This window comes from Equus przewalskii, chromosome 11 (assembly GCF_037783145.1).
Source record: "Equus przewalskii isolate Varuska chromosome 11, EquPr2, whole genome shotgun sequence".
In the NCBI taxonomy this organism is placed as follows: domain Eukaryota; kingdom Metazoa; phylum Chordata; class Mammalia; order Perissodactyla; family Equidae; genus Equus; species Equus przewalskii.
In genome coordinates, this window is record NC_091841.1 from 31,262,355 (window position 1) to 31,287,937 (window position 25,583).

General features: G+C 51.1%; 1 protein-coding gene across 1 annotated transcript; it reads left to right on the forward strand.

Moving 5' to 3' along the window:
- The first annotated feature begins 5,831 nt into the window (after positions 1-5,831).
- Positions 5,832-20,345, forward strand: LOC139074540 (membrane-spanning 4-domains subfamily A member 6D-like). The gene is made up of 6 exons (XM_070565772.1): positions 5,832-5,953; positions 7,200-7,344; positions 7,652-7,841; positions 9,494-9,628; positions 11,107-11,163; positions 18,592-20,345. The coding sequence occupies exons 3-6, from the start codon at positions 7,701-7,703 to the stop codon at positions 18,700-18,702; spliced, it is 444 nt and encodes a 147-aa protein (XP_070421873.1). The 5' UTR covers positions 5,832-5,953; positions 7,200-7,344; positions 7,652-7,700; the 3' UTR covers positions 18,703-20,345.
- Positions 20,346-25,583: the final 5,238 nt, after the last annotated feature.

Below are 25,583 nucleotides of genomic sequence, written 5' to 3' on the forward strand. Positions count from 1 at the left end.
AAAGGCAAAAGGACGGGAGAGTTTTGAGAGAGATATCACGTCCCGTAAGGTCAATCCATTAGAAGTCAAGGAAAAAAAAAAACTATAGTAAGACCCCAGAACATGCCAGAAAAGTAGTCAGAAGACAAAGGCACACCGTTTCCAAGGGACCCATTGACACCCAAAAGGAGTGAGCAGCTGGTTATGCAAAACTGGAAATTAGCAGAATTCGGATAGTAAGACTAAGGTTAAAATCATCCGCTGTGTGTAGTCGGCGACGCGTGGCTTTACACAGCTCCTCGGCAAGCTTCCTGAAGGACAGTTTGACAGTAGGTTCCAAAAGGCCCAAAGACGTGCATTTCATTTCACACACACGAACCTGCTTCTGACAGTTCGTCCTCAGTTTTTATACAAAGAGAAGGAGGTCGCCAAGGGAATTACTTGGGTGCTTGACCTGGAGGAGCTCTTCCACGCTGAAGTGGTCATTGCTGGGGAGGTAGTTAGGGCCGTGTCCCAGAGACATGGATCCATCAGCGAGCTCCCCGTCATTCGGGGCTCCGCCTTCTCTGTTCTGCCCGTCAGGGGCATCTTCCCATCCTCGCCATCCTCTGTCTTCTCGCCCAGGGCTCCTTGAAGAACCCCCTTGATGGGCTCCCTCAGCTGCTGCCTCAAAAAGCCCCCAGTGAAGAAATGAATGGCAGAGTTAGCAGCGCTGTTGGTGGAAGACAGGAGGACGCAGATGTCATTGCGAGACTTCTTCTCCGTTTCCAGCGTGGGGAGCCCGATGATGCTGAGAGGCGGACCACAGAGAAGAAAGACCAGAATGGAGAGCAGAATGGCCAGGTGGGAGCTCTTTTGGCTGATGCTCTTGGACTCGGATGGGGAGCTGCAGGATGGACGCAGCCACAATGGAGAACGGGGAAAATACAGGCGCTGGTGGTGGTTACAAGTGCGGGGCAGAGCTTCGTTTTGGGGATAAGTGACCGTAGGTGTGGCCTGTCAGTATATTCATCAAAAGGGTCAGAATCCAGAGGAGGGTGCTCACAACGGCTGCCAGGGGCTTGGGGCAATGACACGGATACAAAATAGGGAAGAGGGCGGAGAGACGATGCTGAAAACTGATGGCGGTCATGCTGCCCAGGCCAGTGAAATAGGAGAACCTTAGGACCGTAAAGATACCAAGAAGAGGAAAGCAACGAGGAACGGAAGACTTTAGAGTTTGACAGATGGAGACATGATCTGGAAACAAAGATGCGTGAAATCCACAGTGGTGAGACTGAGGCTATAGACAGAGAAGGATTTTTTCCTGATGGACGAACCGACAAGCCAGATTATGATTCCATTTCCCACCAACCCATAAAGGGCCACAGCTAGCATGAAGGACCGGAAGAGCACGTGGCCAGTAATCTCTGTTCTTGGAGATTTCCCTGTGGGGTCAATGCTGGAATTATTGGTTGGCTTGCAAAACTGGTCTATGGTGAGGAGATCTGAGTTCAGGAAAGTTCTGCTGGGTTCTTTCCATCAGTGGATTCTGGGCACTCTTGGGCAGATGGCAAAGACGGAAATGCAGAACCTCAGGCAAGGAGGCCCCTTGCTTCTTCCTCCTCTCTCTGGCTCTCTCCTCACTCCTCCTTTCCACCCCTCCCTCCCTCTTCCCTCCTTTTGTCTCTCTCTCTCTTCCCCTTCCCTCTGTTTCCCGCCCCCAGCCCTGGCCACAAAAGTCCTGAGTGAAAGGCCTTCCTGCCGTTCCTGGTTCCCACCAGAGCATGCTTGAGCTCTCAGATTTTCCCTCATGGGCTGGGCCCCTTGAGCATCAGAATGGCTCACTCATTCTTTTCTGCATTCAACAAACTGATTTGCTGGATGTCCCCTCCAGGTCAGGGTGAGGGGAGTTGGGGAGACCCAGTCTCTGCCCTCAAGGACCCCAAGGTAACAACCATTTACAGGACAGTGTGATGAGAGAAAGAAGAGCACCTCCTTGAGCTGACCCTTGAAGACATAGTAGAAATCGTCAAGAGGGACGATGCACAACGCAGAGAAACCGCTGGAGGAAGAGCCAGGTGCTTGGGGAGCACGTCCACTCAAGGGTGGGACTCTTGCTATGGCTGGTACGTGAAGAGCAGTTTGGGATCAGGAGAGAGGACCATAGACAGTGTAAAGGTGGGTGGAGGCATCTGGTCCACCTTCTTACTTGGGTCCGGGTGGAGAGCTCGGTGAGCTCGGTGGCCGCCCAGATGTGCTGATGTCTGCACTGTGAGCCAGGCCTGATCCCAGAGGATCTCAACCACTCCAGCTGCTTCAATGCCATCCACGTGCTAATGACTCGGCAAAGAGAGTCAGCCACCAACGGTGCTCTTTGGGCTCTGAGGGCTATGCGTTCTCACACCTCGGTAGCTGTGGTAGACAGAAGAATGACTCCTCCCAATAGTGCTCACGCCCTGATCCCCAGAACCTGTGGATGTGTTAAGCTAGCAAGAGGGAATTAAGGTTGCAGATGGAATGAAGGTTGCTAATCAACTGATCTGAAAACATGGAGATTATCCTGGATTGTCCAAGTGGGCCCTAAATGTAATCACATGGGTCAGAGGAGGAGATGTGACGATGGAAGCAGAGGGAGGAGTGATGCGATTGTTGGCTTTGAAGATACTGGAAGAGGCCATGAGCCAAGGGGTGCAGGTGGCCTCTAGAAGCTGAAAAAAGACAAGAGAATGGATTCTGCCCTGGAGCTTCCAGAAGGAGCGTAACTCTGTTGACACCTTGATTGTAGCCCGGTGAGACCCATTTTGGATTTTGGACCTCCAGAACTGTCAGGGAGCAGATTAGTGGTAATTTGCTCCAACAGCAGTAGGAGGCTCTTACGGCAACCCCTTCCATTGCCCTTTGGGCTTCACACCTCTTAGCTTTCCCTCCCTTGATTTCCGGCTTTTCCTTGCTTTCCACTCAGACTTCTTCAGCTCCTCTCCTTTTTTCCTCCCCAAGATGCTGATGCTTTCCAGGCCCCTTTTCTCGGCATTCTGCTCTCTGCTGTTTAAGCCGTGTCCCTGAATTCTGATCTCCTCCTTCGCAGGGCTTCCTGTGGTCACTCAGTTCCCAGGTACCGTCTCTAGCCTCCATCTCTCCTTAGCCCCAGGCTTGCTTATTGAACTGCCTCCTGATAACACCAAGCAGAACACCACCCCTCAAACTCGTGCCCTTCATGGCATGTTTCTTATTCCTACAAGTTCCATAACCACACAAAACCCAGTCCGTTGGATCGGAAACGTGCGACTCCCTGGAGGGCATCAGGGCCACTCTGGGGCCGGACTCTTTGGGTTGGGTTCCTGCCCTTCCCACTAACTAGTGAGGGCCTTTGTGCAACATACTTGATCTTTCTGTGTCCCCATTTCTTCATCTAGAGCAGAGATTGGCAACATTTTTCTGTAAAGAGCCAGATAATAAATATTTTAGGTTCCACAGGCCACTGAACTCCCGACTCCACCCTTGTAGCGGGAAGGTTCCCAAGACTTCTGCCGGTGTATGCCGGCTCCTTCCTGGGGCTCTTCCTTATTAGGTCAGAAGGTCCCAGGCTGGGTTGTGTTGAGATGAAGCTCGTCATCTGCCTGGTGGCGGGGAGAGGAGGTGTGGGCAGATATTGGGGGATCGGGGGCACGTGCTCTCTTGTAGGGTAGAGGTCCCTGCATTGTGTCCAAGCAAGGGGACAGTGCCCCCCCAATAGGGAGGGCTGAGCACTCTGCATGCTCAGAGGGTGCAGGGAATCTGGGGGTTCAAGATTTGGGGTGCATCACCCCGATGTCCTCATCCACATCAGGGTCCCATTCTGCCCTAAGGTGGCTGACCCGCCAGGTGGGGAGGTCATTCTCTGGAGCTCAGCTGGCCTTTAGGCCCTGGGTCTGGACCTCAGCGGCAGCATCCTGGCTGCGGGAGGGGAGGGCCTTCCATCCACCCAGTAGCCCTTGGCACCCACACCTCCGTCCCATTGTCGATTCATCCCACAGCCGCTGATCACGTTTAACTCAATGTAAAGAGCCACCTGACCCCACCATGTACAGATTTTACTCCCCCATATTCCTCAAATGCCTGATACACTGCCCCAGCAGGACCCCACCCGCCACCAGGGAGGTTCACCCGTCACGCGTCAACGGGCCGGGGCCCTGTGTGCTCTTTGCCGCCTGCAGGCGGTGGATCCTCCTGGTCCAGATGCCGTCTCAGCATTTGCTCTTTGCCGCCACTCCTGGAGTCAGCTGCAGCATATCAGGGTCCCCAGAAGCAGGCTCTGTGAGGAGGGGCTCACAGAAGCTTGGGGAGGAGGGACAGGGAACATCCCAGGGTGCTCCCATGGTGCAGAGCACGGAGGTGCCATCGGGCTGCTCACCACTCTCCATTGACCACACTCTCTGTTGGCCTCCTCTCTCCACTGGCCCACCGCACGCCAGAGTGCTGAGCAGGTCTGGGGTCCAGGCTCCCCTCGACCCTAGAGGAATAGGCCCCCAAGCCAGGAACCTTGTGCTGGTCTCCTTTCCACGCCGAACACAGGGACGTACAGATCCTTGGCATCTAACTCATGGGATCCCAGTCCCCAATTCCCAGGGTCGGGAGTACAGAAAGAACAAGCGCTGGCAGGAAGGAGGTGCCGGGAGAGTTACCAGCTCCCCAGAGCCTGGAGACCAGACCCCGGCCTCCTCGAAGTGTCGTCTGGGCACGCAGAGAAGTTCAGGAGCCCAGGAGGTGTGCCTGAAAATGCTCAGGAGATGATGCTGCCCCACACAGTTCAGAGCCCGAGGGGAGGCCCCAGGAAGCTGGAGGCCAATTGCAAGAGAGCCGAGTGGCCTAGACCTGGGCTCAGAGGGGTATGTGGAAGTGGGCGAGTTTGGGGAAGGGCCGGCGGCTCCTTGATCTTTACGTGTGAACCAAATGCCACAGCTACAATGTGCCAGAGAGCCACCATCTAAGAATATGTACCCTTGAGTGAGCCACTCTGCTTCTGGGTTCCGTTACGCAAGAAAGGAGTAACTGTATTTCTCAGAGGTAATAACATTTTCTGAGGTGACGGGTCAGCAGGATGAACCAGGAAGGAGGTCCCACCAGAGCACGCCCAGCAGAGTACACGGGATGTGCCAATGCCCTGGGGGCTGGCAGGGGACCCAGGCTCTGGGAGTCGGGGCTCAGGACAGAAGGCTGAGCGGGAACACGCGGGTGAGGCCGGAGCATGCAGGGGACATCCTTCGGGCCCCATTAAGAGTTCTCTACTTGACACAAAGGCCCGTGGCAGCCACAAAATGTTTTTAAAGGTGGAGGGGGGAGGTGACATCGTCCTCTCGAGTTTGTGAAAGATGGCTCGAGTGTGAAGACCGGCTTGGGTGACCGCAGCTGTGGGTGGCTGCAGAGGGGACCTCGGCAGGCTCCAGACGGTGCTCCATGACCCGGGAGGGCACAAAGACAAGGGTGGGCGGGTTTGAAAGGTGGGAGTGTGGAAGGGAGATGAGGCAGGGCGAGGAGGAGCCTACAGCTGGGTACACAGCTGTATGGAGCGGGGCGTCTGGGTCCCCGTTAAGCAGGTAATGAATCTGAGACTGGGGGCTTCGGACAAGTTGTCTCACCCCACGGGTTTGAAGGACCGCCTGCATCCAAGCCCAGCCCAGTGGCTTCAGAGCCTGCAGCCGGCTCTTCTCATGTAAATTGGTTCCAGTTAGGGCCACTCATCAGTCCTAGAAGTGAGAAAAAGGAAGAGCTGATCACTTCGGGAATCCTCCCGCGTGAGAACAGCAAGTGCCACTTCCTGTGTCGCAACCAGTACCCCTGTTTCGGTTAAGGAAGAGACGGGGAGTTTCGGGGTCTAAAAGCAGAGCGGAAGGGGCTGTGACAGGACCAGCTGCAGGGGGGCTCCTGGTGAGGCCCCCGCTGGCCCGGGAGAGGAGGCCCCGCACGCCCGCCGACCTGCAGCTCAGCCGAAGCCCGCGGCGGACCCCAGGGGCAGGTAGGCATCCAGGGGGTCTTCCCCGGGCTGCGAGCCCCTCATCCTTTGGAAAGGGCACTGATGAGGGAGAGGAGAGTCTTGCTCTCTTGTCTCTGCATCTGAGGAGCTTCAGGCCTCGGGGCGGCCCCCCCTCGCCTGTCGAGCGGGCCCCTGGCAGCTCTGGGGGTCCACGATCTTGGGGCACGCCCTCTGCTTCCAGTACACATCGCAGCTTTCAGCCCACACTCAGTTTAGTTGATTCCAGGGTAATTCAGCTCCATCATGTCTCTGGCCTAGTTCTAGATACAGAGACAATTGCTGCGGGTAGAACCCTGTGAAGTGTGAGTCCTCGTGGTGCCCAAGACGGAGACCTCGATGCTCCCTGCCAGTTAGGGCAGCGCGGGGTCGACGGGGGCCTGTGGAGCCCAGACGTCCCCTTGATGAAACAAAGCCGGGCCCACGTGTGATCTCCAGCTGCAGAGAGGGGCCACGGTGATCCCAGGGTCTCTCCTGCGTCCTGCGCTGTCTTTGGCTGTGTGTTCCTGCAGCCCCATGCTGTTCCCACCAGACTCCACCAGGCGCCTAGTTTGGGGTGTGGTTCCCAGCTGTATATGTTACCCCCGCCAGCCTGGAGGCCTGGGGCATCCCGCAAGCTCTGAGACAGCTGGACCAAGGGCCAGGGGGCAGAACCATCGCCTCTTCAGACAGCCGTGTGCCCTGTTCTAACTGTGCCGTCCTCGGAGGGGCCGTGCAGCGAACAGGACTAGGGACAGGCAGGGCCGAGCGCACCTGGGAGACCGCATGCCCCTGAAGGGCCGGACCACAGCCTGTGAGCCAGTGATGTTCCCAGGAGAGAAGCCAGGCCGAACCCAAATTTTCCCAAATCTTAGTCTGTGTCGCCCGCGTGCAGCCCCATGTCAAGGCTGCAGGATAACTGCGGCTGACGGGACTTGTCAGCGTGAGAACTCGACATGACGATACTCGCTATTGCTAATCACTTATTGCACGTAATTACTGTATGTAAATTACATTTACGGCATAATTGCTAACATTTGTTGCACATTTATTACTGCCGCGTGCTGTGCCAGGTGCTTATGTTCTGAGCGTGTTATTAGTTCAGAACCAACAACTTAGACTCTCCGCTTGTGAGTGTCATCGGGTGTTGGCATCAGCACCAGCAGAGCACAGAGCCTTGTACACTGTGGGAGCCTGGAAAACTCTGATGTCAATTGTTAGTTTTACTAATAAGAATTCCTATTCTCCTTAGGGCCACAGAAGCAGTCAGAGCTAAGGGGACGTCCTGAAGGGGGCGGGCCTCGCCCAAGAAAGGGAAGGACACCGGACCTTGGGAGGCATCGGATCTCATTCCTGGCTGAGGCCAAGGGGAGTGTATTCCTGTCCTGTTCGTGGAGGTGAGGGCTGGGGGCGACCAGGGGAAGCGGAGAGAGAGGGACATAGAGGGAGCAGCCACAGGCCGGCTCGGGCTGGCATCTCTGCCTCTGATGCTCCTCTGGGTCTGGCTCTGCTGTCCGGGGATCTCTGGTTACCAAGAGGCGTCGACGGTGTCGAGTCCCCCGCGAGAATGCTCACCATCCTGCAATGTGAGGTGCCCACTCTTTTGCCAGGTCCCGTCCCAAAACCCGGGTCACCCCTAGATTAACGGAGGGTTCTGGCCCCTACCCGGGGAGATCTGAAATGTGGGAGGTTTGCCATTTTAAGGTCCAGTTGGAGCCAGATAGAGGTCCCTGCCTCTTCCAGTGGCAGGAGCATGCTGTCCTACACTGTGCCCGGTGAGAACATTACGGTCCTTCTACCGGGGGGCTCCCTCATGCCCCACCCAGAGGAACTGGAGCCTCCCGACCAGGACGACAGGAAAAAAGGTCTGAAGAATGAGGCCAAAGTGCTTGGGGCAAGTGCAGCTGCACACAGGGGACCGGCTGAGTGCAGGTGACAAGTCCACGGGCGGGGGGGGAGACTTCCGTGTCACTGCGGGGCCCCAGGCTGCTCTGGAGGCCAGGGGAGAGGAGTCCTCTGAGACCACCCGGGGCCTTCTCCTTGGGAAAGCAGGAGATGTCCCAGTTTGCATTCCCAGGGAGTGTTCACCTGAGCTTGATTTACGAAACTTGGCTTTCTTAACTCATTTTAAATGAGCGACTGGGTGATAATATACTTGTATACACCTTATTTTGGGGGTGCTCAAAAATCTGTTAAAAAAACTCTTCTAGATTTTACTTCCCAGGGAAGTTCTTTCTGAAAATTATAGAAACTTCATCCCCCTGCTCACCCCTTTTGAAAACGTTAACCATTTTGAAAACAGATTGGACATTTGCCCTTTGTCTGACTTCCAATGAGATCTCTGTTATAATCCACGATCCCTCAACAAGAAGCCGCTCCACTTCATGACTGAAGGGAGGCAACGAGGGGGCGGGGACGGGGCAAGCGGCTGCAGAGCCCAGGGGCGGGGATCCTGATGCCTGGTACCTCCTCAGTGCCTCCCTGACCACACAGGCTGCTACAGCTCCCTCAGTCTCACCATGTATCTGTCTCACCTTGGGTTGAAAAGAGCTTGCTTGCTGAGTCAGTCTTGAGGTCCATTAAGAGACTCCCTTCTCACAACACCTGAGAAATTGCTTGGTACATGTTACATGAGCATAAAATCTTGCGGTGGAATTATTCTGGGGCTGATTCAGACAGGCCGCTTGATACCCCTGTCATAGCTCCTGGGGTCCCTCTCAGCTAGGGAGCCATGCCCTGAACAGAAGTCCATGTGTCCATTCATCTGGCAGAAGGTGGGGACCAGCTCCCACACCACCAGCTGTCTTGGAGGCACATCCGTGTCACAGAAGGGAGGAGGGGAGAAGCCGGAAGGAAGCAGAGAGCATGGGCAGCCTGCGGGCTGGGTTCCAGGGCTCTCGCTGGAAACCCGGTCCCTTCCACCCAGGGCCAAGAGGCAGGAACACCATGCGTTTCCCTGCGCCCTCATCGGGGCCAGTGATGGGCAGGGCCGGGCAGCACACCATCCACGCTGGCTTTCCAAACCCCCAGAGTTCTACACAGTGTGCTGGGGTCACACCGAGAGCTCTGAGCGGGCCTGCCCTTAACTGGCTTACCCAGCGAGTCCGTTCCTCAGGCTGAAATAACACAGGACACAAACCGGGTGGCTTGAAGACAACAGAAACATAATCTGTCCCAGTTCTGGAGGCTACGAGCCGAGCATCGGGCTCCGCAGGGCTGTGAGCTCTCCTAGTCCTGGGGCTGCACGGGCTCCTTGCTCACAGCCGCGGGACTCCAGTCCCCGCCTCCGACTTCTCGCGCCCTTCCCTCTGCGTCTGTCTGTCTCTCTGTCTCTCCTCTTCTTGTAACCACATCAGTCACGTTGGATTAAGGGCCCACCCTACCCCCCTGGGAGCTCACCTTCACTCACATCTCAGTTACACCTGCAAAACCTCTCTTTCCCAACAAGGCCACATTTCCCAGTTCCGGGGTGGAGGGCTCAGACGTAGACTTTGGGGGGACGCATTCAACCCGCAACACCAGGTAAGCCTCTCTCTCCCCCATCAGACCATCCAGATCCTCTCAGGGGCCATGATTATGAGCCTGGGGGTCCTTCTGCTGTGGACTTCCTTCCCCCTTCACTTCAGCCTGGTTATCGTAACCTTGGTGTCGTCTGGATACCCGTTCGTTGGTGCCAAGTGTGTGAGTCCCGTGGGCACTCGTGGGAGGGTGGGTCCCTGGGGGGGGGGGAGCGCGGGCTCAGTCTGGTCTGCTCACCTGTCACCTGGCAGTGTCCGTTATTTGGAAAGCAGAGATGCAGGTGTGGAATCTGCTTTGGGGCTGATGGGCCAGAAGTGGGAGGAGCCCAGGGAGGGTGGAAATGACTCTGCCAGTGGGAACAGCATCGACTTGCTGGCTCAGAGATCAGTTCTTCTGAAAATCATCATACTGTTGTCCTCTAGGCCTCTGGGAGTTCAGCAGCTTTTCTCTGGGGTGACCATATAATCTGTAGCCCCAACAGGGACACTAGTAAACATAAAAGAAGGTGCTATTAATAATAATGCTGTGACAAGAAGAACACCCGGACTGTCCTTGGCAGCCGGGACGTAGGGTCACCCTACTCCTTTCCAAGTTCAGGAGAAGCCTGGGGTGGGAGGGGGATAGGAAGGACCACCCCCCCCCCAGATATGATCAGTGAGGAACAGCGAGACCCAGGCACACGGGCCGAGTAACCCGGATATGGGCAGCACACACCGGCCGAGTGGCCAGGCCGGTGGTCGGCAGCTGTGGGACCAGTGGACCCCACGCTAAACGTGAAAAGATGGCCCTGATTGCTAGAAGCTCTACCTGCTGCTGTCCATCTCCAGAAGCCCTTCTGGAGAGTTCTGCTTCAGACCCACCTGGGAGTCCTGAGTCATCCTGATGCCCCCGGGGTCAACAAGCTTCAGGGGAGATGTGAACGCCCCTTTCCCACAGCCTAGAGCCTGGCCACGCCTCGCCCCACCTGTCGTGCCGGAGGTGACTTTGGCACTCTCCCTGGGCCGCTGCCCAGCGTGCCTGCCCGCCCCCCGGGGGCTCCTTCTGCTAGGACTCCTGGGACAACTTTTTGCTTCCATCTTGCCACAAAGTTCCGCTGCATAATTTGGTTGTTACAGCTCCTTAGAAATTACCCCATTCCCCTAAACCCGTCTTTTTCTCTGATGACCCAGAATCAAACACTTTGATCCAGCTTTTTGCGAGGCCCTGCAGGTTCCTCTCCCCCGGGCTCTGTTTTCCTTCTGTTCTTGACTCTCATCTACCAGAGCCCACGGAGCCCACAATCCTTCCCCACAAGGCCCTGTAACGCTCAGCAGCCCTCCCGCCCTGGAAAAGCCTCGCTCCCAGAGAAAGCCCTGGACCCTAAGCCCCTTCGCCCCGGAGGCACGTTGTCTCCGAGCGGTCTCAAGTCCTCATGAGATTTTTTGGGATTGCTTCGTCCTCCTGTGTCACCTGCCTTTCCCCACTTGTTCTGTAAGCCCCTATGGACCTGGATGTGACCCAGGACCCAATGTCCCTGATGCCTTCAGTCCTACAAGGATGTTCCTGGAGGTGACCAAGGACATGACGGCTTGGTGGTAAGGACATCAGGGCTGCCTCTCTGCATAGAAACTGACCTGACTATTTTCCTCTTTTCTGAGTAGTTTATCATTTCTGGATTGCTATGTGTCAACTTGGAAAAAAGATCAGCTAAGCATTTGGTGAGTATGGGGCCAGCGGCAGCTCACTTCTTCCTGGGAAATTCGGAGGGCACCCCTCCCAGTTGCTCTCTCACACTTTCACATGAAGGAACGGACCCCCGGGTCAGCTACAGGCGCACTCGGCCAGCGCCTGGTCAGCACCCGCTGGTTTCTGGGGCTCCTTTCATGATCCCTGTTCTGTAACCAGCACCGAGCCTTCGACAGGCACTGAGTGGCTCCACGGAGAAATCCTGTCCAGTCATGACACCATTTGGTGCCAGCTGGCTGCCTGGATCCAGGTCCTTGGTGACTACAGGGTAAAGAGGTGATGGGGTACTTGCTGTTTGCAGCCAACTGGGCAAGAAAATCTGAGACCACAAGACCGCAATAAATGCCCCTCCCTCGAGATGAAGCCAGAGCGGAGTCTGTGTGGGCTGGAGGAGAAAATGTTCTGGCTGAGACCGGTGTTGGTCACTGGTGGTGGCCAGAGGCACCAGGAACTTTAACTGTCCTCTCTTCCCAGGTGACACGCAGGGCAGTGGCTGTCACATCCCAGTCACCCAACTCACTCCCCCACCCTGGGGAGCCTGGGGTGGGGCAAGACCCCAGGGGTTGCTTTAGGGGGGTTCCTTCTGCATGGGGGCAGGAGAAGGAAACTATAAGCGTGTCCCCTGGTTTTCCAAGGACTTTGTCTCCCTGACAGTTTGGGCTCAACATGAACCCGGTGGTGAGTCCGGGATGAAGCTCTTCCCTCGTTAGATGAGGCAACAGGAAATGGGGTCTCCTGCTGCCACATTTCAGGAGCGACTCGTCCAACACCAAGGGCAGCTCTTCTGTGGCGCCTCCGAGGAAAGCCTCGAGGCGGAGCCCATCGTAGCCCCTGAGACTCTGACCTCAGTCAGGAGAGCAGAGGATTCACAGGGAAGTTTAAATGTGGTAACTGGGCCCCACAAATGACTTCCCGTTGCACACTGTGCCTGCTTGTGCCCGACGTAGGTTACCAGGGTTTTCAGGAGCTTAGAGAACATTCTGGGACCCTTAGGCAGGAGGCAGTAGCTCTCAGCGGGCAAAGCTCATGTTTCAATGTGGGAAAAAGCCAAATAATCAGACCTCCCACTGACAAAGCCACAGAGAGAAGAGGAAGGAGAGAACTCGCTGAACGAAACTGGCAGACAGAGGAGAACTCTTCTGAGCTGTCGGCCTTAAGATCACAGCGTGTTTTCCTCTGGGGACATTTGCAGATTCTGGATGAGAAATAAGGACCAGGCTCGGTCTGGGAAGAGACTTCTGCTGAGAGAAGGAAAACCAGTGCAGCTTTGAGCAGCCACCCGAAGCTGAAGTGACCAGTCGGGCACGTGGGGCACTGAGGACACAGCCAGATTTCCGCGTGGAGCAGCTGCCGAGTCCTGGGCCCGCCGAGTCCCCACAGAGGCAGGGAAAGGAGAGCGAGGCCTCCACCAGGAGGGGTGACATATTCGGCATCTCATGGATCTTAGGGCGGAAGACCAGGCTGGGGAGGGATCAGGCATGCCACAGCTGGACCCCATCAAGATTTTGCTAGGATGTGGAGCCGTGTGGGGTGAGAAAACACAAATCTGTGCCAGGAACCCTGAGGGTAAACACCCCAGGACTGAGGACTGAAGGGGGTATCTGCCAGGCTCTGGTACAAACCAGGGGAGGGCCACCCCCAAAGAGCAGGGGTGGACCGAGAGAGAAGGGGTCTTCCTAAGACGCCTCCAGCCCCTCCTGGCTCAACCGCTCGTCTCCACGTGTGGCCTGCTGGCACCCATCTTGACTACAGTTTGTCTTGTGTTTCTATCGTGCCTTGAGGCTGAGCTCTCCGTAGAACACTCTTGGTAAGGGCTCTGAGCCCCAGGAAGAAGATCCAGCCTGTGATGCTGAGACACTGGGTCTAGAACATCCCTCATGCTTCAGGGACCCTGAGCTCTTCCAGGAATAAGCGAAGGGGCCTCACTTCCAGCCCCTGCTCCGCGGGGGCCTCTCTGATAACTGGAGCCCGGCTCAGTTCTTAACACACAGCCGCTCCACCTGCGAGCCAGGCTGGCAAGAGCTCCACCACCTGGGCTCGGGCTGTGGGCTGGGAGGGCCAAGGCGGGCCAGCCCCAGGTCACATAGGATGCAGCTTTCACAGAAGTGACTACAAAGAACAGGCATCAAACTGGGCCAACTTAGGTAAAGTAAGTTCGTGCTGAGGGCCAGCAGAAGCAACAGGAAATAGCACATTTCATCAAATATCAGTAAAAATACGGACTAATGGGGTCCATACAATATTAATGAACCCAGAGTGGCCAGGTAATAAAGAAACAGACTCTCTGAGTTTTAAGTACCTCAGCGCCTTGCTCCCTGCATCAGCTTTACGGCAGAAGATACTCCGAGCATCTTCTCGTTGCCTCCTGGGAAACGCCTTTCTCCGGCACTTCACCCCATTACGTGTGTGCGCTGGGGTGAGCCGTGTGATAAAGGGAAGGAGCGCAGCCTCCCCGGTGCTCCCGGGGCCCTTCTGGAGCTTTGCTCCCAGGACCGTCGTCAGGAATTAGCTCTGGCTGGCATGGTGGCAATATGATTTGAAGCGTCACGGCATGAAAAGGGCCGGGATCATCTTTTCCCAGGGATTTCTCGAGGCTCCAAGAGGCGGGCGCGGCCCTTCCAGGAGATGAGAAGGCCGGAAGGTAAGGACCCGGGTTTGTTCTCTCTGCTTTTCTGTTCTCCTGTCTATGCCGGGCGTCCCCTTCCTAACCGTAGAGAGGGGCTCACTTCCCAGGGGCTCCCTCGCTGAACTGAGGCCTCTGTTCTCAGCATCGCCAAGACTTAATGGAAAATGAAGCTCCCGGGTGGAAGGCTGTGCAGAACAAAGGAGGCGCTGAAAACCGCCCCCTGCCCAATTCTGTAGTCTCCACACACTGACAGTGTGTGCTAACGCATCCCACAGGTGGTCCTGGAGCACGGATTGGTCCTCATTGACTTTCAGAATGAAGGACTTAAGGCTCAGACAGGTGTTGGCAAACCCAACTCTGAAATCTGAAGGATTAAGTGGAGGGTTCTTATGCATCCCCCGGACCTGCATTGATTTAAGCGTCTGATGCTTCCTTCCTTCTCCCCCTCAAGGGTGACAGGCTCCTTACACCGTCCCTCAGGAAACAATCACTGTGTCGACGATCTCATCCATCATCATGACTTGTCCACAAATTCCAGCTCTTTGATTCTCATCATAGACACATCCAGGCTTCCCGGGTAGCTATAAAAATGAAGGGTCCAGGATATTGAAAATTATAATTGGGGAAACGTAGAAAATGATACCCTATGTTTTGGGGCATATATTCTCAATGAGGCGATATCACCTCCAAGGGACAAAAATAGGTTTGAGGGGAGGGATCAAAGAAGCTAACTCTTTTTTATGTCTGAAGCGCAAGTATATGCATAGTATATAAACAGATACACAGTATATCTGTGGTATTAAAATGTCTAATGGAAACAATTGGAAAAAGTCTAAAAAGACTCCTTAGGGGGACCACCGTCTCCTCCATCATCACCATCATCATCATCACCATCATCACCATCATCATCACCACCATCGTCATTTTAAAGAAAGGTGAAGGAACACTGCCTTCGAGTGATTTCCCAAGGAGATCATTCCTGCGGGGTAACACTCTGCCAGCGTTACCTCCCCTCTCAGTTTCCTGCCGAGGTTAATGGGGAAATGGCCATTCGTTCCTCTCCAGGGACTTCAGTGGTGACATCACCAATACCCTCAGAGCAGGCAGTCACGAGGAAGGGCATCCAATGGTCTTGACGCCTGTATCTGTCTTAGCGCTGAAGAGCTGATGCATCTCCGAGGTGAGTCTGTAGAATCGCGTTCCTTTCCTTTCTATGAGTCACCAATACATAGTCACCAGGCACCAATATGGAAAAAGGGGCATTTTTAAAGACAAAGGGCATTTGCCGAAAGGACTGTTCTTTCCCATTGACTTGTGCTGGCAGTTTTTTTGAACATCAACTGGCTGTAAATGTTAGGGTCTCTTTCTGGACTCTCAGTTCTCTTCCATTGATCTGTATGTCTATCCTTGCACCCGTAACACACAGTCTTGATGACTGTAGCTTTGTGGCAAGTTTTGAAATCAGGAAATGTGATATCAATGCTCTAACTTTTTTCTTCTTTTTCAACACTGTTTGGGCTATTTTGAGTCCTTGAATTTCCACATGGATATTAGGGTCAGCTTGTCAAATTCTGCAAAGAATCCAGCTGCGATTTTAGTAGGGATCGCATGGAATATGTGATCGAGTAAGAGACTGTTGGCATGTTGACAATGTTAAGTCTCTGCTTCATGAACACGGGACGTTTATAATTTCTCAGGTGTTTTAAAACTTTTTCCAGAAATAGCTTTTAGTTTTCAGAGAGTAAGGTTTGCACTTCTTTGGCTAATTTACTCCTAAGTATTTTATTCTTTTTGATACTATTATAAATGGAAATGTTTTCTTAATTTCATTGTTGGATTGTTTATTATTAGTGTATAGAAATACGATTGATTTTGTGTATTTATCTTGTACTCTCTACGTTGCTGAAGTTTAACATTTTCATAATTTATGTTTTAGTAATTTTATAACAGCAAAAACAAAACACCGTAAATATTCATTAAGAAGAGAATGCCTCCTATTTCCTGACAAATCATTCCAACAGGGTATTTCGTGTCCAAAAAATAACCTTTGTATAAATCAAGTAGCAGCATGAAAGGCTTGCAACATAATATCAAGAATGATAATTAACATATCAGAAGTATATCATCAATAATTTATTAAAAATAGAATGATCACAACAACATGGATTTATTATGAACCCTTTGGTAACACGGAGATAAAAATTGATTAGTACAACTTTATTTCTTCTTTCAAAACTATTTTTGTGCATTTAAAAAAGGCTGTAAAAACATCAGGAAAAATGGAAACAGACAGTGAGAAATAGAAATAAATCTCCGTCTCCTTCTCAGTTGATCTTTGTCTCAGACCCCGAGCTGAGGAGTCAGTGAGAAGTCAGTGTGTATTCTCTTTTTTTTTAAGATTGGCACCTGAGCTAACAACTGTTGCCAATCTTCTTTTTTTTTTTCTGCTTTTTTTCTCCCCAAATCCCCCCTGCACATAGTTGTATATTTTTAGTTGTGGGTCCCTCTAGTTGTAGCACGTGGGACGCCACCTCAACCTGGCCTGATGAGCCATGTCCGTGCCCAGGATCCGAACCAGCGAAACCCTGGGCCGCCGAAGCCGAGCGCGAGAACTCAACCACTCGGCCACGGGGCTGGCACCCTCAATACGTATTTTTAATCACTGAAACAACAATGCTTTCTAGATCTGACCAGTAAGAAACAGCAGGATTTTCACTCTCCAGCGCTGATGCGGGTGGAAGGAAACAGCCTCAGACCTCGGGGCGCCCGGTGGTGGGCATCGCTGATTCCTCTCACAGCAGGCCACTCAGCCCTCCCTCAAGACTGCTCCTGGATCTTCCTCCTCATCTGTCCTTCCAGTGGGAAAGAGGGTTCTGGGAACATAAGTCAGACCAGGGCGTGACTTGCTTTGGACACTGTCACCCCTTTACATCGTTCCCAGAACGAAACCCTCCCCGGCTTCTACGAACTCCCTCCCTGACTCCTCGGTGCTGTCCTCTGTCCTCCCTCTGCTGTCACATTTGGATCCTTCAAGACGTGTTAGTCATCTCAAACAAGGGTGTCTCTTGCTCATGTCGAATCCTGTGCCTGAAACAGGTGTCCTGGGTAACGGATGTCACGGGCAGCCCCTCCCCTAAACGCTCTGCTCTTTCATTCCAAAAACACTTTTTTTTTTTTAGCAATTAAAATCTCTCTGGCTCTACTGTAGGCACAGAGGTTGAGTCCATCAGAGGACGAAACAGACAAAGACCCTGCCTGCCTTGTGCTTCCGTTCTTAAAGGAGACATCTAGACCGGTCAATAACCGGGAAGAGTAAGTACCGATGTAGCATCTTAAAAGATAAGCATGGGCAAGAACACACGAGAAGGAGACAAATCAAGATGTGGGGGTGGCGATGTGGGGCCCAAGGGCTGCAGTGATAAAGGGGGTGCAGAGAGAAGGGCTCGTGTGTCAAAGACTTGTAAGATGCGAGAGTCAGTCTTTCCTCTGCCGGGAAGACAGAGCAGCAGCAGAGGCGGAGCCACGGCCCTAACTAGCCAACGCCCTAACGAGGGCCTGGGGCGGGATGAGAGAGGGCAGAGCATGAGGCATGAGTGAAGGCAGGCAACGGGGGACGCGGTTTATGCCGACCCTTAGCACTTTGTGGCATCTTCAACTCTGAGTGAAATAGGAGACATCGGAAGCTTCTGAGCGGAGATGCTATGTGACATGGTGAAGTTCTCAGTGGATCATTTGGGCTCCTTCACTGAGCATGGACCAGGTCTGGGGGAGAGGTGTTGTGCAAGCAGGAGGACCCATCAGAAGACCACTGCCAGGATCAGGAAAGAAGATGGAGCTCTCTGCCGGCAGGAATCATGGGGGTGGGGAACCGCCATCAGGTGTGGTGTGAGCCTGGCAGGCAGACCCAGCACGATTCCTCATTGGCTGGATGTGGAGTGAGACAGCGAGGGGGTCAAAGATAACTCTCTGGCTTCTGGACTTGGCAAACTGAAGTACCAAACTGCCCTCGACCCACATGGGGCAAACGCCAGTCTGGGGAGTGTGGAAGACATTGTTATGAGACAGTCGTTGCACAGGTTGGGTGTGAGGCTCTGCTGGATTTCAGGTCGAGTCGTCATCTAGGCAATGAGATCACTGAGTCTGACGTTTCGGAGGCACATCAGAGCTGGAAACGCACACATGGGATTCACTGAGATAGAGATGGTCCTTCAGATCACGTGCCTGGATGATCTCAGCAAGGGAGCGGGTGTAGACGGAGCAGCGGAGCAAGGATGGAGCCTTGAGCACTGTGGCACTGAGAGGCTGGGCGGAGGAGGGGGAGGGAAGGAGACAAGGAGGGCAACCAGTGAGGCGGGAGGGAGAACGGGGGGTGGGGGGGTGATGCTCTAGAAGCTAAGTGGAGAATTTTTGTCAAAGGGGACGTGTGATAAACTGTGCCGAAAACTGCTGAAGAGTCGGGTCACTCCCTCCTCTTTGTTCCTGGACGTTATTTATAACTCCTCTGCACCGAATCGCAACCTTTTCTGCTCCTTTTGTTTGTTCCCTTTTGTTATCGCCTGTGTCCTCCTCCAGAATGTGTAGCATGTGACAGTGCCAGACGTGTGGCCTTGTCTTCTGCACAGTCCAAGTCGTTTAACACAATTCCCGTCACATAAAATGTCCCCGAGACATATTGGTTGAAAGGATGAATGAATGAATGAATGAGGGAAGGACGTGTTTAGACACATTCCCGTCCTCTCATAGGTCTTGTGTGTTCACATTCTTGTCTTCGCAGGGAGTCCCTACTCTACAGACGTCTTCCGAGCTCAGCCTCGACCACAATGAGCAAGTCTTCCACATCAGCTTACGAGTTCAAAGCAAAGGGCGCCCTCCGTGTCGATCTTGAAGAATTCCGGCCTCTGATGACCGTCCTTCCTCTTGCAGTCTTCGTCTCCCTCTGGGGGCTGGCGGGGAATGGTCTGGTTCTTGGCCCCCTCGTGTTCTCTGTCAAGTGGGCCCACTTCACTGTCGTTATTTTCCATTTGTCATTGGCTGACTTTATCCACCTTTCCCGTCAGACAGTGTTTCTCATGTGAGTAATATTAATTCTCTTTCACAATATTTTGTTTCGTCTCAGGTACATGGACAGAGTGCTATTCACTTCATACACAGTTGGCCTCTGTCTCCTGACTGCCATCAGCATTGGACGCTGCCTGTCTGTCCCATTTCCCGTCTGGTACAGACACCGCTTGCCCAAGCACACGTCCACCATGGTGTGCATCCTGATCTGGGTCTTATCTATTACGATAAATGTACTGAGGATCCTACCCTGTAGAAATTTTTATGAGCCCATGGCTTGTCGTGTGTACACTGCTATCACTGGTGTGATTATTTGTGTTCTTTTTGTAACAAAAATGTGCATTCTGACTACATTGTTCAAAGTCAGGTCCGGCTCCCAGCGTAATCCGCCCCTCAAGCTTTATATCATCCTACTGCTTAGGTTGTCTTCCCTTTGTCCTCCCGCCCTCTTTTTATTAAAATCTTCTTAGCTCCCTATGCTAACATGTCCTATTTGTTTTCGCTTATGATCGTGCTCTCCTGTATGAGCAGCTCTGCCAACCCCTTCATTTATTACTTTGTAGGGAGATTTGGGAAGCAAAGGCATCAGGAACATCTGAGGGAGATTTTCCAGAGGGCTCTGGGGGAAGAGGCGGATCCGAAAGGAGATACATCGAGTGGAGCGGTTAGTAGTTCAATCTGAGTAACCGGAAGGGACATAGTCAGGGCGCCTTTGAAATTACACAACTCTACTCTGCATGAATTTCTGATATACTCAGCCCCAATCCCGTATCTTTGTCCTCCACCTCTTCTGTCAAGGCCTGGAAACCACCTTTATTCACCATCCATCTGAGCCGGGATGTCTGGAGCTCATGGGTACAGGGTGAGCGTATCTTGCTTTGGATGGTCTTTCTCTCTACTCCATCCCTTGAGTGTTTTACTCTCCACACAATGCGAGCTAAGTCTTGCCAAACTCATGATCGGTCCACCGGGTCCAGGGCCCTTGGGGTGGGAGGAGCGAGCGAGGAGAAGCAGGTATTGGAATCCTGCTTTGATAAAACTATTCCCATAAACTTATATGAGCCACAGCGCCATTCTGAGGCTCAGCACTATCAATCAAAAAGTTTTACAGGAATTCTAGTCTCCCTTTTTTGGAATAAAATGAGATGACGTGTGAAATGGAAGAGGTCCATCATTTTAAATGAGTAAGTGCTGAATTCTGAGGTCAGACCGCCTTTTCCTCTCCTGATCCGAGTCCTTCTGCTTTGAGCGATCTGCTGTCTGCCCCCTGTCTTTCCTTTGTTTTATTCATCACTAGCTCAAATACCGACTTCGAGTTCACCGACATGTTTACTTATTGTCAGTGTAAAAAGAAACATGGCTTACGGTGGGAAAAATGCCTTCTGAGATTCTAGAGTTTGACTGATGTTCGGGAACACCACGACCCTCGCTTTCACTGAAACAGCAAATAAAGTTGCATTCAGCTGGGCAGTTTGTCTCTCTTCTCAAACATTTGGTGGGGCTATGTTCTTAGGTTGGTCACTGAGGGAAGTTGGTGGGAGAGAAGATTTCTGTGCCACTTCAAATTTGTAAATATTTAGAGTTCAAAGTCTCTCTAGCTGGCTTGATAGAGATTTACCCGATGTCTCTGGCTCTTTGGAACCCACTGACAAACAAAATCTAGAAGAATCATCCTTAAAAACACACTCTACCATCTCTGTTATTTGCTTCAGCCAGAACCCCATTGTATTTGTGAACATGGGGGATGGGGGATGAAGCGGAAGGCCCTGGGGAGCTATGGAAGAATCCATTCTACTAAGGTGGTGGATAGTGAGGAGATACAGAAGGACCACTGTGACGCAGACCATCAAAGGCTGGCACACACGTCACAGGCACAATCTCAGAAGTCAGTCTTCTTCCTACGGAGCTCAGCGTAATGACCCTGTGCGTCTGTCTGACAGGACTGCCATGATAAAATCCCACAGACTGGTGGCTTAACAGAAATTACTCTCTCACAGTTCTGGAGGCTGGAAGTCCGAGATCAAGGTGTCAGCAAGGTTGCTTCCTTCGGAGGCCTCTCTCGTTGGCGTGTACATAGCCATCTTCTGCCTGTGTCCCCACACGGTCGTCCCCTCTGCGCGCGTCTGTGTCAAATCCCCTTTTCTTATAAGGACTCCGGTCATATTGGATTAGGACCCACCCTTACGATTTCGTTTAACCCGAATGACCTCTCTAAAAGTCTGGTCTTCAAATATAATCAAATCGTGGGTTTAGGACTTCAATATATGCATATTCATATATGAATATATATTTGAGGGGGACACAGTTCTGTCCATAACATCATCTCTTAGAAAATCTACTGCAAATGGGGTGTTTGATATTTGGGTTGGTGTCCACTTTCATCTCTGATCTCTGATGGTTGTCTGAAATGTGGCCCAGACACCTAACCTGTGTCTTCAACGCCAGCCATGAATCTCCAGTTCCAGGAAAAGCTCACTTCTTCCAAAGATAAATAAACCCAAAGCAGCCTGGCCAGAATCTACACAAAAAAGCTACAAAAACAATGAATTAGGAAATAGTGAAAAAGAGGGCTGATGTCTCAGCGGTAACATTCCTCCCAAGGAGGAGACGGAACTTGTGACAAGTTATTTCACTTGGAATTGACACCGGTAGTGAAGAAACGAGCACTAATCACCAAGAATGCGTGTCAGAGATATGAGAGCTGCCTGTGGAAGGTTTTTAGGGAGCAGGAAGAGCTAAGATCTGGACTCGCTAAACAAACGAATCAACATAAATGAGAAGGAAATATCACACAAAGAAGGTGAAATTGGAGAACAAAGCAAAACACAGATTTATAGGATATAGATAATAAAAAACAAACAAAACAGACAGAAAAGAGTTAAAAGAATTTTTGCTCGTATGTGAAAATATACCTAAATTTTGTATATTGACCTTGTCCTGGGGACACTGAAATTTACTTACTAATTCTAATAAGTCATCTGGAGATTCTTTTGGATTCTCCATGTTTCTACTTTCTGGAAAATTCTAAATTATTGAATGTCCATATCACATCCCAGGAAGTATTTGACTCAGAATAGTGAAACACCTAGACCACAGCAAAGGAAAAACAACAAATTACATGTAATTGGAATGAGCATGTGATAGGTGTACAAACAGAGAAACTCTGGAATGACTTGGGGACTATTAATAATTATTCTGGGACAAAAGGCATTAAGTGGACTGTCTCAGGAACATATGGTGAGCCCATGAGTACTTATTTCTTTTTCTGAACTGCTTGAGTGAAGGTTGAAAACTAAGGTAGACATTGGTCTGAGATCTGAGACTTTTCTCCTTTCCTCACAGAGGTATTCACTGCTATGAATTTCTGTTTTCCTTAAGTGCCATCCCACGAGTATTGCTGTTTGTTTCATTTTCACTCAGTTCAAAATACTTTCTAAATTCTCTATTGACTTCTTCTTTGACCCATATATTGTTTAGATATGTGCTACTTAATTTTCAAATAATTGTGAATTTTCCCTGATGTCTTGGAGCTGTGCATTTATACTTTTCACCCAACTTGGAAAAATTTTGCCCATCACTTCTCCAAGTGCTTTTTCTGTCCCGTCTCTTTCAGGGACTTCAATTATGTGTCCATCAGACCAACAGTTTCCTTCAGCTCATGGACGTCCTTTTCACTTTTCAAAAAGCACCTCTCTGTGTTTTATTTTGGATGGTTTCTATTGTTATTTCCTCAACTTCCCTGCTCTTTCCTTCTGCAATGTCTAATCTGTCATTAATTCCCTACAGGATATTTTCATCTCTTGTGTTGTAATTTTGCTCTGTAGAATTTTAATCTGAATCTTTTTTGTATCTTTCACGTTTCTTCTTAAGTTTTGACCTGTAGAGTACTGTTCTAATAGCTTTCAGCATCCTTACCTGATAATTCTCATATCTGCACTAATTCTAGGTTGGTTTTGATTGAGTTTTCTCCTCCCTATAGGTGTGTTTTCCTACTTTTTTTTTTTTTTTTTGAGGAAGCTCAGCCCTGAGCTAACATCTGCCAATCCTCCTCTTTTTTGCTCAGCAGGACTGGCCCTGAGCTAACATCGGTGCCCATCTTCCTCTACTTTATATGTGGGATGCCTCCCACAGCATGGCTTGCCAAGCAGTGCCATGTCCGTACCAGGGATCTGAACTGGCGGACCTCGGGCTGCCAATGCAGAACACGCGCACTTAACCACCGTGCCAGACCCTTCCTGGTTTTTTAAGGCTTGCTGATGATAATGCCAGATATTGTGGATTTTGTGTTGTTGGTTACTGGATAATTCTATACTTCTCTAAATGCTCTTGGTCTTTCTTCTTGGATCTGCTAAGCTATTTGGAAACGTTTGAATCTTTCAGGTCTTGCTTTTCAGTTTCGTTAGGTGGGAGCAGAGCAGTGTTTAGTTTAGGGTGAATTATTCTCCTCAGCAAGGAAAGACCCTTATGCATGGTCTACCCAGAGCCCCTGGACTTAGGAGGGTTTGTACTCTGACTGGTGGGGACAGGCACTTTTCCCGACCCTGTAGACATGTAGAAAGTCACTCGGGCACATGTGTGGGTCTTTCCCTCATCTTTCCACCCAGTTCCTTTCTCTGACTCTGCCCAGAGTCCAGCCCTGTGCTGCTGGGGCCCATTTTCCTAGGGACAGGGAAAATGGCCTTGGAGTGGGTAGACCAGCTCGAGGCTGGATGTGCTGCCTCAGTTTCATGTCATTGCTCTTGATGAGCAAGGGACTAAGATTGAGGTTGAGAACCCTTTGGAAAAATAGCTTTCATCCCATCTCATCCCTGAGAAAGAAGTCCCTGAGGGCTGTTCCAATACAATTCATGCACAGAGAGGCCAGCAACATGGTCCTTCCCTCACCTCATTGAACAGCATTGAACTTCATAGACACTCAGTCCTGGTCTGCTCAGGCCGTTGTAACAAAATACCATAGGTGGGGCGGATCATACAGCAGACATTGCACACTCACGGTCTGGAGGCTGGAAGTCCGAGATCAGGGTGTCAGCATGGCCAGGTGCTCGGGGAGGGCTCTCTTCCTGCTTTACAGATGGCCGCCTTCTCACTGTGTCCTCACAGGACAGAGAGACAGAGAGGGCAGCTCCTTCCTCTTCCTATAAGGACACTGGTCCCATCATGCAGGCTCCACCTCATGATCTCACGCCCCCCAAGGGCCCCACCATCTAATACCATCATATTACGTCTTCCACATGTGAATTTCAGGGCACGCAATCATTGAGTTCATAGCAGACTCCAATCAGAGTGTCTTCCCGTTCCAGGCATGGAGATGTAGTGGGGTTTCTGTGTCCCACACTTCCAGCTGCATTGTCACCTCTCAGGAACCACAGCAGCGGGACTGTGAGACCTGCCCATCCACTTGGAATGCACCATGCTCCTCCCTCCAACGTGAGTGTTAGCTCTGTGTGTGCATTGATGTCTCAGGACTCAGATGGGGGGTGCCATCAGCTCTGAAGTCTCCTTTCTGACCTAGGGATTATGTAGAAGTGGGACGTTTAGTCTCCCAATGTTTGGAGCCTCTCTTGGCACATTCATTAGAGAGATTAGTGTGCAGTTTTCCTGTCCTGTGATGTCATTGCCAGCTTTGAGCATCAAGCCCACTCCTCTGGACTTGGAAAACACATTCACATGAATTCTTTCTTTTTCTGATCTCTATAAGATTTTGTACCGTTGGTGTTATTTATTCACAAAAAGATTGGAAGACAACACCAGTGAAATTATTTGGGCCTTTCTTAGTGAGACTTTAAATAACATATCCAATATTAAAACGGATATAGAAATAGTCACATTTTATATTTTTTATCTTGTCAGATTTGATGAGTTGTATATTTCTGGCAATTTTCTGAAGTCCCTGAACAGTTATCTTACTTTTTATTCATTGATTTAAGTAACCTTAGTTTCTAGGTGTTTGAAATCTACTTATCTTGGGATAATAGCCTTTTATTAATTATATGTTCTCAGATATTCTCCCAATATTCTGAGACTTTTTGCTGCTTTTTCTAATAAGTACAGAATTTCTTAATTCTAAAAAAGTCCAACTTATCAATTCCTCCCTTTATTCTCTGTGCTTTTTGTTTAATTTTAAGCATTGCTCTGATGCATAATTATCAAGTTTTCCTTCTACAATATATTTTAACATTTTATCTCTCACCTTTAAGCCTACAACTGTCACAGAACCCAAACTCAGGTCCATTTCCCAATACACAGGAGGGTCAATTAACCAAAATGTCAGGCTTGTGGCAAGGAAAGAGTTTTATTATCGCAAGGCTGCCAGGCGAGAAGCGGGAGGTAAAACTCAAATCCACCTTATTGAAGGGACAAAGATAAGGATTTTTCTCTTGGGCTTTGAGGGGAGGGGAGCGTGTGCTGAAGTTTTAGGTCGGGAAGAGAGAGCATTGTGGCCTTGCTGGCTGGCATCTTCAGGCTGTGTTTGGTCTTAACTCTCTTTTGCCTTGACTGTCTGGATTTTTCTGGTTAGTTTTTATCCTTGCTCTATGTTTGGCCTTGTGAGGTTGTATCTTGACATCTGAACCTTGACTTCCTGGGAAAAACAGCTCACTCACATACTAAACAGGGACAGAAACACTTGGTAAGTTTGAAACAACCATTTATTATGTTGAGTATGCACGGCTGCAGTTAGCAAAGCTTACCTCAAATATTTTTTTCTCT

Excerpts from the sequence above, each read along its gene's own strand:
- LOC139074540 (XM_070565772.1), top strand. The coding sequence starts at position 7,701 with ATGCTGTCCTACACTGTGCCCGGTGAGAACATTACGGTCCTTCTACCG. Across the intron at positions 7,842-9,493 it reads ATGAGGCCAAAGTGCTTGGG|ACCATCCAGATCCTCTCAGG; the intron begins GCAAGTGCAGCT and ends CTCCCCCATCAG. Across the intron at positions 9,629-11,106 it reads CGTTCGTTGGTGCCAAGTGT|TTTATCATTTCTGGATTGCT; the intron begins GTGAGTCCCGTG and ends TTTTCTGAGTAG.